This window comes from Tetrao urogallus, assembly GCF_951394365.1.
Source record: "Tetrao urogallus genome assembly, chromosome: 10".
NCBI classification, from domain to species: Eukaryota; Metazoa; Chordata; class Aves; order Galliformes; family Phasianidae; genus Tetrao; species Tetrao urogallus.
Window position 1 is genome coordinate 4,168,875 of NC_136823.1, and position 14,804 is coordinate 4,183,678.

At 36.5% G+C, this 14,804-nt stretch overlaps 1 protein-coding gene across 3 annotated transcripts in view; it reads left to right on the forward strand.

The window, feature by feature from the left end:
- Window positions 1–14,804, forward strand: part of ATP2B2 (ATPase plasma membrane Ca2+ transporting 2) — a gene marked incomplete at both ends in the record, with an annotated part of 161,046 nt that overhangs the window by 65,823 nt on the left and 80,419 nt on the right. For 2 of the 3 annotated variants that reach the window (XM_079540128.1, XM_079540129.1), the window contains 3 exons: window positions 7,661–7,918; window positions 8,816–8,941; window positions 13,775–13,900. In XM_079540128.1, coding sequence (XP_079396254.1) covers window positions 7,661–7,918; window positions 8,816–8,941; window positions 13,775–13,900 — 510 coding nt within the window. Of the gene's footprint in view, window positions 1–7,660; window positions 7,919–8,815; window positions 8,942–13,774; window positions 13,901–14,767; window positions 14,801–14,804 lie in introns of all 3 variants that reach the window. The other variant, XM_079540127.1, reaches the window with a different exon arrangement.

Sequence of the window (14,804 nt, forward strand, 5' to 3'; positions counted from 1 at the left end):
ATGTTGGTCCTTTGGTGGTTGGCAGTCACTCTGTGGAATCACATTACAGCAAATGATATGGCACAGGAAGGGGTTTTTAAAAATGGATATTACAGTGTCTGTTACACGTAAAGTCTTATTCATGAATGGAGTTTGATGTTTACTGAATATTTGGGGACTTTTTTTTGGATCCTTTTCCTATTCAGTTGAATACAATAAATGAAGTAACATCACTTACAGTCAGTAGTGAGCCTAACTCTGTTAATGAAAAAAGCTGTAACTTAGAACTGCTCAATTTGCTTTAGTAATATCAGTGCTGGAATCTCAGCTAAGGAAAAATGGCTTTTATTGAAAGGTATAAAATGGAAAGTTTTTATTCTGGGAACTGTTGTCTTTGATGGCAAAACCAGTTTGACCAACAAAAAAAAAAAAAATTACCTCTGGGGGTGGTTTGAGATTTTCCTGGGGAATTTAAATGCCACGAGGTACTCTCAGCTTAAAAACAGAAATGTGTAGGTTGAAATGAGTAACTGAGAGGTATGTGCTGTAGGCTGGGACTTAGGAATACAGATGTTCATAGATTTTTTTAAAATACTTTTTTATTTTAAAGTTATTATAAGTCTACATGGCTTGTAATTATTACTGTACTCAAAATAGCTTTAAGAAACTCCGCACGACTATTAGAAATCGCATTAGAAATCAGAGATGTATCTTTTTAGCTTTGCTGTGCTTATGTGCATCTTTTAGTGCTGGCTCTGATTTGGAAGATTTTAGGACAAATATCAGTACTGAAATGAGGTTCGTTAGCTTAAAAGCATTCTATCAGGAAATGATCCTGCTAAAATGTCAGGCAGTGCTCTCTGGCTATTAGTGCAGCCTTTTGCTGTTTTTTGCTTTCCCCTTTTCTTGCTTTCACCAAATTCAAATGATTTATAACAGCAGTCGAATTATTTTTTTCCTGCTGGTAGCAATGAAGTTGCGTGCTTTCTTTTTTCATGTGCTTTAACCTCCTCTTGTGCATCTGTGCCCTTTTGCACCTTTTCCTTTTGATACAAGTGTATTCAAATTTTTTTCTATGAGACAGCTCCCTTTAACATCCTATGTCTCTCTGTCCTCTTTTTAGTCCCTAAAGTGTTACGCGTAATGAAAATCTTGCAGATGCAGAATAGGCTTTTTGCTGATTTTGAAATAACTGACATTTAGGTAAGTGCTTCACAGGGCCCAGCACAGGCTGAGTGCTCGGCTTTCCAGGCTCCTGGGTGTCTCTTTCTAGCTCCCAGCTTTTGCACCCAGATTACCTGCAGTCTGATGAGACTGAAACCCAAGTTGCTGAGACTTCAGGTGAACCCAGCACATGTTCTGGTTTGAATTACTTTTCCCTTTTTTTCCTGAATCTTCTTTACCTTTGGATTCTGTCTTCTCCTTTTTGTAGAAAACTCTTTCAACAATTTTTGCTGATCTATTTCACATCGAATTGTAAGCTTGGAAAATTCTTCTTTTTTCTTTTTTTTTTTTATTAACAATTTTTGAGAATGTTCCTTTGAGAAAATTTGTGAAGGTCACAGTGATATCAGTCCCCTTTTGTATCTCTGAATGCTCTTTGAGGTTACGTGGTCCCATGGGGGCTTCAGATCACCTGTGTGTTCTTTGCACGCTCTTTTTGAACAAACCAATCCCTTTTGTGACTTCATCTGCTTCTCCTGTGCTGACGGAGTTAAACCCCTTTCCAATCTTGACTTGCAGTCAAATCTGCGTAACCACAGTTTCAAACTGAGTATGTATTTTCCATCTAATGAAAACGAGACTTCTGGGAATGACACACACGGCATATGTTCATGGTTATGGTGGAAAGTAGCTTCATATTAAAAACCTGTTTACATTTTTGAAATTCAACTTTTTGACACATAGTACCCATGTTAAAGATAATTTTAAATGAGTATTTCAGTATTCACTGTTTTGGAATAAAGCCCTATTACAAATCACACATATACAAATTAAAAATACTTTTGTGATGATTTTCAGCCTGCACCTATCCATAATGAGATCTCAGGCAATTTTTCAGTAACATCAGGAGCCAAGTACTCTCCTGTGAAAGCATAATAGCAATCTTAGATCTAAACAAAATTTCTAGGAGTTATATGAGCATTTATGATAAACATTAGGTGCTTGAGACTGCAGTAAGCATATTTTACTTAAGCATATTATTACTACTCTTTTGTGTCTTATTTATATTCCTTATTTTCCCCATATCTAGAAAGGTGATACTGCATACAGAAAGGAGGATGGATAATATAACATATGTAGTTAAGAAGTATAAGTGCTTTTTTGTCTTAGGAATACAGGCAGTTTCTTACTGAACGTTCATGCATTCCATACCATGCTCCTCTCTCCCTCTCCTTCCTCAGGACAGTTCCCTACCACAGGACCTGTCCTTCAGGAACTGCTCCTGCATGGGCCTCACTATCAGCAGGTCCCCCCGACCTCCTGCTCACTGCAGGCTCCTCTCCACGGGCTGCATAATGATAGAGGCACAAGTTTCCACTTACTCCTATTTAAAGTGAATGCTTCTTAAATAATTATGAAGCAAGAATGCAACATAGGTCAATAAAATGTTTCCTGACTGATCATCTCTTGAAGGGCTAGTTGCATTCTTTAAATCCTGCTTGTCTGTAACCCTCCATTAAAACAGTCTGTTCTGAAATCATACTTATAAAAATGCTGGAGACTTTATTCCCTTGCAGCAGCTACCGTTTATTCCTATAACCAAAGTAATGTGCAATTTTGGCATTAATTTCTCACACACTCTCAACCTGTTTTATTTCCACAGGACTGCAAAAAGCGAATACAGTGTCCCAATTGTAGTTATGTTAGGTTAGATCCCCAGTAAGTACAACATCAATTCTGAATCGTCGTTAAGAATACGTAGATGCTCAAAAGTTTTGCTCAGGTGCTGCTTAAGCTTGGACCTATCTAATGCTTTATGTTCATACTCCTTACATAGCTGAAATTCTGCTTCTTCTTAACCTTAAACACACTGACAACGAGGTACTGTTTTTTTTCTTCCTGATAGATGAAAAGCACCATTCATCTGATATTTGGGATTGAGGCAATCAGTGAAAGCAGACAAGAACATGCACATTGATGCTACTTAGAAGAGATTCTTGGTTTGTCAGCCTGTGGGCTGGATAGCAGCAGGTCAATGAGTGAGATTCCCATTTCTTACCATCAACATTTTCATGCTACTTAAAGCTGTGGTCCTGAGTTACAATCCACTGACAAAAAGAGAAATCGACTCATGTACCTCGTATCCTAGTTTACTATCATAATTTTGAGTCGTATTGAATAAAAATATTGTAAGGCTTCTGCTTCATGCTACCTATTGCCTCTGTGGGTAAATTTATGTGTCATTATCTCAGATAACCTGGACAAGTGTTTCACTGTAAGAAGCAACACTGATTGTTTATTTACTGAAACTAGGCTGAATCTCAACCAATAGCGGTTCTAAAATCCACAAAGTAGCTCACTATTTCTTCTATCCACCTAAAATACTAACTCCTGTTTTTGATCATGAGCTTCAATTAATTTCCCTACTCCTGTCTCTCTCTCCAAGAATTCCTTCCCTCCATGCCTTTCTTCCATCTGAAGTTAGTACTGTCTGACTCAACAGAAAATAAAACAGAGCACACTTCAACGTATTATTTCCATTAGGTTTTGGAGAATTTTCTCAGCACTTTGAAAGCTAGAATTGTGAATCATTAGCAGAGAAGCTGGTTCAATTTAGGGATGCTTTCCACAAACGCGGTTTTAGTTTAGTGTGTTTTCTTTTTTTCCTACAAATGTTTCTTCAGCCATAATATGGAAAGTGAAACATGTTCTTTTTTTGTGCATGATCTATGAGACAAGCAAGCATGATTCCTTTCATCTTAATGATAGGATCTGATATTATTTACATTTTACGTTAGACTAATTTTTCTGGTTTTATGAAGGTACTGGGAACGGTATTCATTGAATGACTTGGGTTAAAAGTGATGAGTTCAATCTAGTCACAATCATCTTAGTTCAATCATAGAATTACCAAGGTTGGAAAAGACCTCCAAGATCATCCAGTCCAACTATCCTCCCACCAATTTTTTCCCACTAAACAATGTCCCTTAGTACATTTAAACAATTCTTGAACACCTCCAGAGACTGTGATGCAATTATCAATCTCTCTGGGCAGCTCATTCCAGCACCTGATTACTCTTACAGTGAATAAATTTTTCCTAATATCCAACCTGGACCTCCCCTGGTGCAACTTGAGCCTATTCCCTTTAGTCCTGTTACTAGTTAGGTGGGAGAAGTCACTTAACCTCACCTCACCAGAGCCCCCTTTCATGTAGCTGTGGAGAGTGATAAGGTCTCCCCTGAACCTCTTATCCAGGCTGAAGATTCCCTCAGTTCCCTCAGCCGCTCCTTTTAAGGCTTGTGCTCCAGACTCCTCTCCAGCTTCAGTGATTTTGGATGTGCTCCAGGACCTCACTGTCTTCCTTGTAGTGGGGGGCCCAAAACTGAATATAGTACTCAAGGTGCGTCCTCACCAGAGCTGAGTATTAAGGGACAATCATCTCCGTGCTCCTGCTGGCAACACTATTTCTGATACCAGCCCAGATACCATTGGCCTTCTCAGCCACTTGGGTCACTGCTGGCTTATTCAGCTGAGCATCAACCAACATCACACCTCCAGGTCCATTTCTTCCGCAGAGTCTTCCAGCCACTCTGCTCTAAGCCTGTAGTGTTGCATGGGGTTGTTGTGGCCAAGGTGAAGGACCCAGCACTTGGTCTTGTTGAACTTCACCCCATTGGCCTCAGCCCAGATATCCTGCCTGTCCAGATTCCTCTGTAGGGCCTTTCTACCCCCAGGCATATCAGCATTATGACACTTACGTTAACTGTTAGACAAGCTAGATTAAATTTCAACCAGTAAGGATTTTAAAATCCAGAAAGGAAGTAAAATCAGTCTTTGTGGACTGATCTGGCAGGGTTCCTTTTGTGAGAAACTGGGGAGGAAGCATACTGTTAAAAAGAAAAGGATTTTCTTGATAATTACTTCTGAATCTTTCTTAATGAAAAATGATGGTGAATTTTTGTCTTGTATTTGCTAAAATAGAATTGTATGTGCTGGGAAACAGTTTAATCTACTGGAGGCAAAAGTGAATTCACTGGTTTGGAAAAGAAATCTAAAATCTAACACGGTCCAATTAAGATGATTTAAAGGTTAAAGAACAAATTTTGTTTGTCCTTCCCACAAGTAGTATCTGCTAAATGAAGAAATTGCACCCGGGAGTTTGTAAGTTGCAGCTGTGACTGATTTTAAGCAACTCAAGGTACTGAAATGGAGATTACTTCATTTTTTGGATGCTATAAAAATTATATCATCAGCAACGTTCTTGTACTGCACGTAGAGATGTGGTCCATCAGTCTAAGGGCAACCCTGCAAAGGAAGCCCTTTCTTTTGGGAGTGTGTCTTGCTTTACAGTTAGAGTCTGAGTTTAAATTGCAGCAAGCATGATAAAGAAAGTTTAGTTTAATTTTCTGCTGATCATTTAGTAGATGTTCAGTCTTTGATAATACCTTCTTTTGACTTTTTTGGTAATTTCTTTACTGTTCACACATGGTAATTATTCAGTTGGTTAATGAATTACGATGCTTATGTTATGGTAAAATCTTTCTAGATTAAAAATAGAAATAAAATTAGTTGTTAATTTCATCTAGTGGCAGGTGATGAATATTCCAAAATTAAACTTTAGTCTTAGATGGAATCAACACAGTTCCTGTGTTGCTGAGGTCCCTGTACTTGGGGTCTCTGTTAGAAGTAAAAAAATTATTTTCTTTCTCTTTCATTCCGGAGAGGAGGCTGTTATGCTCAGATTGGGTTCTTTTTTTGGTCCCCTTTGGGCTGGGAAATATTTGAATTCTGTGATGCTAATACGTGTACTTACCTGTTTGCTATCAGAAACTTTATTTTTTATGATTAATTCTGTTAAAAAAAAAAAAAGACAGATACATATTTTTGGGTCTGTTCTGTGGATGCTATCTAGAGAGCCTATTCAAATTTTAGTTGTATACTGCTTGGAAATAAATAATTAGCAACTGTCTAAAAAATGCTTCAGATACATAGGTTGCTCCAAAAGTAAAGCCTCCTATTATTACCATGGAAACTACAACATGTAAGAACACAGTAGTACTGTATGATGGAGCAAATTCTCAGCTGCAGAATCTGTTTTTCAACATGGCAACCACCATTAGCTCTGCATTTTCGTCAGTGATGAAGAAGAGCATGCATGACCAATTAATCTTTTATGGTGACCCATTAATGCCAGTGTTGAAAAACGCACCACCACCTCCTACCTGTGCTCACATCTGTTGTTTGGTCACCATCAATGTCTTGCAAATGTCAATGTGGGTGCCATTTTCTTGACATGGAGGAATTATATTACATCTCTTTTCTTTGTAAGTACTTCCATGTCAGATGCCATTTTGTCAGACTGCTGTCATCTGTTGCATGGCAAGAAAATGTCATGGAATTTTGGTGGGAAGATTCAACCTCTACTGCCGTAGCACCAACATCCACCTTTGAAGTCATGGACCAACATAATAAGATAGGAAAAGCATTACTTTCAAAGCAGCCAGTATAGTTCAGTTTTTTAGAATGTACTTTCTAATACTGTTATATCTGTGACGTAAATAATCTACTTATTGCTCTACAATGTGCCCATGTATTTCTCCGAAAGAAAGACGTGGATTATATTGGTTATTAATTATTAACTGGATTGATGATGAATTTATACTAAGTTCTTTTATGAGGGAACATTACTCAATGTTCCCTAATAGCCCTCATTATCACATTTATTGTTGATCTGAGTCGTTTTTTATCAAGTGTTCCTTGAGAGTGCATTTGGTTGAGAACACTTAGAAATGATATTGAAGGTTGTTTCTTTGACCTTTTAGGAAGGCACATAACCTTTATCTTAGATAAAACTAAGTCAGTCTTATCTGTAAATATTAAATGGTACGTTAAATACAATTCTATCTCTATAATGTTTATCATTAATAAGTTGTCAGCACTCTTTAGAAATGTATTTCAATGTGTATTCGTGTTTCTCCTATTTCCAAAACAGAAACATAGTAATCAGTTAAGTCATAAGAATATAAATTGTTTGAGAAGTTACGCATCTGATCTATTTTGTTGCGTTCCTCATCTTCAATTAAAAGAATAATATTCTTCATTTAATCCTATGGCTTTCAACTGTTTTATGTTACTCATTGCTTTAGTTTTTAAGTGCTTGATGGCTCAGGTGAAACTGTCAACCCTCCTAGACAAGAGAATCAATGCCTTCTTTATCCACTGTTTTAGTCTTCATTTACCAAGGATAACTACTTGCTTAGTAGAGAAATTAAAAGAGCTAACGTTTATTCTGTGCTTTTTTTCTTACTCCTTTCCCCAGACAACTTTATTTCTACTTATTCTCTATTCTGTTTTTCTTGTTCTCTTACTCTGCATTCTTTATTTAGCAGATAGTACTTTTAAAACTCATTCTATTCCTTAAATTTGTTGCCATTTCACAGCAAGTTTTCCTTGTGACAGATGTGATAGACCTGATCTTTGCTTGACTGAACTTGATTCTTAAAATTGTCTTTGCAGGGTGTGGCACTGCAACAGGAGGAGCTGAAGATGAAGGTGAGGCTGAAGCTGGCTGGATTGAAGGTGCTGCCATCCTGCTGTCTGTTATCTGTGTTGTACTTGTCACTGCCTTTAATGACTGGAGCAAGGAGAAGCAGTTTCGTGGGCTTCAAAGTCGTATTGAGCAGGAACAGAAATTTACTGTTGTCCGAGGTGGGCAGGTGATCCAAATCCCAGTGGCAGAGATAGTAGTTGGTGACATTGCACAGGTGAAATATGGTAAGTTTTCTCAACTATATGACTACTTTTTTTTTCAAGTTTATATATTCCTCTTCCCCCTTTCTAGCAGAATAAAGTATATTTGGGACTCATTCACTGGAACTAATTGAAAAGATAGAACAGTCTTTCCGTAGTGTGACAGTAATAACACTGCTGGGGCAAAAGAATAACTCAGCCCAAGAAACTTACAATAAAACTGCACTTGGTAATAAATTTTATTTTTGCAATCTTCACTTTCTTTCCCTGACAAGGCCAGAAACTGTTAATGCAGTGTTAATTTTCTTTCATGGAGGATTAGAGTATTTGGATTTATTTTTTTTTTTATTATGTCTAATTATGAATATGAGAAAGTATTTTTAAACACTTTGTTAAGGAATTGTGCCCGTGTGCACACTTGGTAGGCCACTCCAAAACTATGCATCCTGTAATTCTTCCCAGACTGAGTGTTGCTAGTGGGCAGGTGCCTTACAATTATATACTGGATGGACCTCCCCTCCTGCCATCAGGTCTCTCCTGGGCTTAGCTGCAGGCTTCCTGGGAGAGGAAAGGTGTGGGACTTCTTGACTGTCTATTAGCCACTGTTTATTCTTATGAAGTCTGGTTGAGAAACCCTATTGTCAAAAAGACTGTTCCCCTCACTCTGATTATTATGCTCATCATATGTGAAGTGTGATTCTCGGGATAGAGTTAAGCTAGTATTTGCCAAATAAGGGCCTTTTCCTATGGCACTGCAGTAATATGGCTAACATGGACCATTATGGTTTTTCTTCTTTCACCTTTGCTTTCATTTTACAATTTAATAAAATTATGGTTTCTTGTAATTGTATAGAAAAAAATATGTAATTATAAAAACACTAAAAAAACTGTGGTTTTCCATTACCATGTTCTTACTGAAAGGTGATCTCCTACCTGCTGATGGGATATTTATTCAAGGAAATGATCTTAAAATTGATGAAAGTTCTTTGACTGGAGAGTCAGACCAGGTCCGCAAATCTGTTGACAAAGATCCAATGCTACTATCAGGTAAATTTTCTTCAATTCATGCTGAGTTTATCTTTTATGCACTGCTTTGTTCATGTTTGGTTTTGATTTGTTTTTTTCACACCATCAAGGTTTGGTAACCTAGATACAGCTGATCTTTTGAACACAGACACTGACCCTGCCTGTTTCTGATGAGAGACATTCTATTGCTTTTTGATTGCATGCAATTATTTCTGATTGTGGCATTTATTTTATGAATTGAGAAAATAATGAACATTTTTAGATGAAAAATAAAGAAAGCACTATCCTGGGAAGTAAAAATTGTTTCAATTCACTGTATACCTGCTTCAATTTTACCATTATGTTTTAAAGCCTCTTGAAATGCTTTTTTTATATTTATGTTAGAAATAATAGGAAAAAAAACCATAATTGTGCTTAGAAAAAAAAATGAATACACTAAAATGTTCACATTTATGGTCCATGGCAGTTGAGGTTTGTTCACGTTTTTCATAATATTTGCATACTGTAATCCAAATAAATCAGTTAAATAAAATAGTTTTCTTTTTTAATTCTAAATGGATCAGTTGGTAATAGATTTCAGCTGGAATGTGATTACAAAAGAACTGTCTGCTGGTTTCATGATAATCAATACATTGGAATCTGAAATAATATTTTCAAGTACATTTGAAGCCATTATTTATGAGAAGACTTCTCTTTCCCATCTGGTTAATGTACTCTCACAAATTCCTGAATGGAATGACATCTTTTTGGATACCCATAGAATTCACTTACTGTGGAAAAAACATAATGGTATTGCTCTGAGAGGCATGAAGGGAAGGAAGAGAAAGGGAAAGTAGTTGAGTTTGGAGAAAATATTTTTTTTCCTGCTTCCAAAAGCTTTTGCTAGGAAGATAGAAGTTTGTTTTTGTGGTTTTATGGCAAAGTTAGAATGTGTACTCTATATAAAATTTCCTTCTCTACTGTAATTACAAAAATGCTGAAGAATTAATGTGATATTTTAACAATAGCTACAGAAACCTATGTTCCATACTTCTACTAATGAAATTATACTCATGCTTTGTTAGAAAACCCTTGAACTCTATTTGCTTATGAGTAGATTTGATTACATGAGATTCTGGCATGCAAAATACCACCTTCTTCTGAGATGTAATTTAAGTTTTAATATCAATGGTACTGGGACTGATACGTGGTCTGGAAATAGCTAAGAAATCAAAAAAGTGGAAGGCTGTCGTGTCACATTTATTTCACAATGAGTTTAACAATTGAATTCCTGCTGGATGTTAGCACAGTCCCATATAGTCAATAAAAAAGAAAATCAAATAAACAAAGAGACAAAAACTTCTGGAAAAAGACCTCAGTTTTTCCTCTTGTCTTTGCTCTTGAGGGCATCGGTGAGCTCACTCCAGCTAGGCTTTTTAATTTAGAAAAAGATGACTGGGCTGATGCTTTCCACTGTTGTCTGTCAGTCATCTGTTGGAAATGAAAAGAGTTCAGGTTTGACATGTGAACAGCTGAAGGAAGGTACCATTTGAGTGGCAGCCATAGTTTGTTTCTGTGAGTCTAAATTTGGTGACACATCAACACTGTTTCACGAAGCATTGTTTTCACTGCTGGCACCTGAAACAAGATTTTTAATATTCTATTGGTTTCAATGACATAATTAAACTAAATGAGTTTCTGTGCTTAATGTCCTGTTTAATATCCAGATAGTCATTTACTATACTTGGGAAACAATTCTAAAAGTGCAAGTGCTGACTAAACCAGATGGTTCATTTCCATCTGTATACAGCTACATTTGGTACCACCTGGTAAGACAGAAATAGCATTATAAACACTAATACACCCGAAAGCAATCCACCGTACTTATGTCTGAAACATTTTCCTCCTTTTAGGTCTCTAATGGAGATTTGCATGCGTAGTGTAGCCGAAGTAACTGTATCAACAGTCTTCAGCATTAACAAGGCTGTGATAACATTAAGTTTTTTCACAGTGAGCATGGCTGTGTATCAAGCAAAAGATGAACACTGTCTGACGCGCAACCGCTTTGATTCAAATTGATACACCCTTGAGTCTGAAATTCAGAGACATCCATGATTCCTATAAACAGAAGTTCTTAATACGAGTCTGGCCTCAGCACTGCACACAGTGAATTATTTCAGAGTACCATGTGGGAATAGTTGACTTATAAAAAACTAGAAGGCTGATTGGTTAAAGCTCCATTGCAGTTATTTAGATGAATTTGATGAAGGTATGAAAGAGTTACAGGGAGGAGCTGACCCATTGTAGTTCTCACTGAAATGAGACTAACAACTTTACGTTACCCTAAGTTTCAGCACTGCATCCTTATATCTAAAAGTTCCTTGTTTCTTTGAAACAAAGAGAAGTCAGCTTATTCAGGAACAAATAAAGAAAGAAATCTCTTTGTCACGGTTCTTCGTTAGGGTATGGAAATAGAAAGGAAACTTGATTAAGGAATCGGGTCAGTTATTGCCTAGAGAAAAATGGTTCTGATTCTGTCTTAATTCTTTGCCAGCAAATATTCAAAGCTACGCTTCTGCTTTGCGAAGCAGAAGTTTTCAGAACACAGCATCTAACTTGAAACGGATTATTTGGATATGCTGAGATTACATGCAGATGAGTTTTTGCAGTAAACCTTTTTTTTTGTAGAGAATACTGTGGTGGTTGTTTCACTTTGTTACTGACTTCAGTCACCTCTTAATAATTTCAGCAACTAGTGGTTTAGACATGCAGATAGAGAACTTTTGGTCATCATGAGCTTCTTGGAACTAAGCACCAGAGTGGCATGCTCTTCTTTTCTTATTTTTGAACCTGGTTTCTAACCTATGTCATTAGTACTGTTAGATTGGAGGGTTTCTGAGCAGTCATGTATTTAACTGCATTTTTATCTGAAAATGTGCGTGCTGCAATGCACCTTCCTTAACTGTGAAACCTAATTATCTCTTTTCTCATATAAGTTTTCTCCTTCATTTTCTATCTATATTCAATGTTTCTCAACTAAAATGTATTGTATTAATATTGAAAAACTGAAGGAAGAATTCCGTGTAATTGTTCCACATGAAGTTGAAACATGTTTAGTGAACAGAGTAAGTGAAAAACATTCATTCATTGCAGAATTCTGCTCATGTTTCAGCAGCTGATCAATTTCGTAGAGCCCGCATCTCCCTTCAAGCTAATGTGAATGAATTATAGCACCACTTAAATAACAAGGTAGCCAGACTTAGATGAAAGGAGATTCAGCTCTTCTGTTTAGCTGAGGTACTAAATAAATCTGCAACGACACTAACAAACTGTAGTCTTCTGATCAATTAGTATTTAGTACATGCTTTTTTATGTGCCTCGACTTTTTTGAATTATGTTTACAAGAATAAGAAGAGGTTTGCAAGTTTAAGCAAAGCATTTTAGCCTAAGATGTTTAGAGTTTTCCAGCTGTGCATCTGTAAGCTTGGACATTGGTGGTGGGTACCAGTTTTCTCAATGAAGCTGTTTTTCATGCCCAAGCTGTGTTGTTTTTTTTTTGTATTCATGCACCTTTGTAATCCAGTATACAAGATTCCTTCAAAACATACATATACAAAAGCAAGTAAAAGATATTTTTAATGATGACCTTCTGGGAGGTTCTTAAGCTGTAAGTAAACATTCAGGCAATTTTGTCTTGCTTGAACCTGTACAACCAAGCCTATCCTAACTCAAGGATATTTATTGTTCCTTTGACTTAAATATGACTTGGGTTTGGTTGTTTGGCTGACTGTGGTTTTGCTCTGCCTTGTGAAAGGGGCAAACTGTACAGTAAAACCATGGAAACATTTTTCAACACACTAAGATGTGTATTTTTTTAATTAGATCTGATCAGTAATGGCTTTGTTACTGCTTTTCTTACTTCTGCTGAATTTTTCTTAATGTTGTGATATTTATGCTCTTAAAATAGGCTTAATGTGGACAGGTGTGCTCTCTATTCTGTGTTCCTGCTTTAATTACTTAGAAAAAGAGATTTTGATGACAAATATATAGTTGGATTACTTAGTATGTTGAGGACAACAAATGGATGAGCAGTAATAAAAAATGGATTTTAAGAAAAGGTTATGAGGAGATAATATATATATTAATATTTATCTATTTAATGAAAAATATTCCTTTTTTCAGCTTCTCAGATTGCTCAGTGAAAGAAAGCTGTGTTGATGAGGCTCCATCCCATAAAATGCTTTTTCAAGAAAAGGATGTAGAAGAAATTTTTCCATGTCCATTTAGGCTGATTAGATGTGAATGACCAATAAGATTCTCCATCAGAAATCAGTAATGTTCTGTAATTGCTCAGTCAGCAGATGCATCACTCAGCTGGTTAAAATCCGTTTTGTGGTAGTTTACAATAAGCCTGTTTGAGAATTCTTCTCTGTCTCACTATGGTTTCAGGCTCTCTTTATTTTTTTTTTAAATATTTTTTAGTAATTGGCTTTAAGTGCATGTCATAACAGTACATCATTCTGACTTCCAAGCTTTTTCTTTTTTTTTAATACCCAGTGTTGTAGGTCTTTCCCAAGATGCTAGATCAAAATACTCATGACTGTTTCTAGGAAGTTTTAGTTTGCTTATGTCCCCACAACTCATAACTCATAGCAGAAGTTTTCTAAGAGGCTCCTAACATTTGCTTGAGTAAAACCTGTAGATTAGCACTTTCAGTACAATTAAATATGCATTTTCTCTTGAAAGGAATGCATAACATATTTAATGGTTCTTATATATATGTACACCTACGCGTGTGTGTATTTAAATATGTGTGTATGTAAATATGTGTGTACATATACATATATATAAAATGCTTATATTCCATAATTTCAGGTACTCACGTCATGGAAGGCTCTGGACGAATGCTTGTAACTGCTGTGGGTGTGAATTCTCAGACGGGCATCATCTTTACTCTGTTAGGTGCTGGAGGAGAAGAAGAAGAAAAGAAAGACAAAAAAGGTAGATTTCTCAACACATACAACTGTTCTTAAGAAAGCTTTTTTTTTTTTTTCTTTAATAGCCAGAAATCTCCTCAATTCTTGACCCAAATAAGTAAATAAATAAACAACCAACAAATCAGTCAAAGAAAAAAGTCCCACCAACAAACAAACAAAAAAGATTCTACAAACTTTTTTGTACCCATTTTTGTCATTGCATGTCACATGGAAAAACAGCAAAAGCCGTTACCCAATAACATGCATTGGATAACAAGATGTTTTCCCATTGTGAAATTGCAGACTCTCAGTATATAATTAAATGCAAGGGAATACATGGGCATACTCCCACTGTCATATCTTTTCACATAAATCAATAGTCACCTAAAATTTGCAAAGGTTTTGCTCTCTTGCATTTGCATCTATGGAAGGGGCAACTTCAGTATCTGCTTGAATGTAACAACTGCCTGCCCTGAGGTCCTTTGTTTGTTTTATTTTGCTCAAGACACTGATAATTCTCCAGTGTTTCACTGTGTATAGCCTAGTGAAAGAGAAATCTGAGATAGCAAAGTAATGCAATGCTCAGTGCTCATCACTTATTTCCTGGAGACAGAGGTTCTTGCAGAGATGTGTAAGATCTTTCTAAGCTGACACTTAATCCAACTGCATACAGCTGCAATACCAAGAACATTCCTCCTCATTTTGTAGTGTTACCAGCAGATTTGTGCTGGTGCAGGAGAGTATCTACACAAAGGTGTTTGCTGATTGAGCCCCAACTTAGGTATATAAACCTGCCATTCACTGAAATCCTACCAGTCCTAACAATTTGCTTCAGTCTCATGGGGGTGTATGTTTTTATTGTTATTAACGTTTTGTAAAAATCATCATACAGGTGTGAAACAGGAGGATGGAAATCAGCTTCCAGGTAG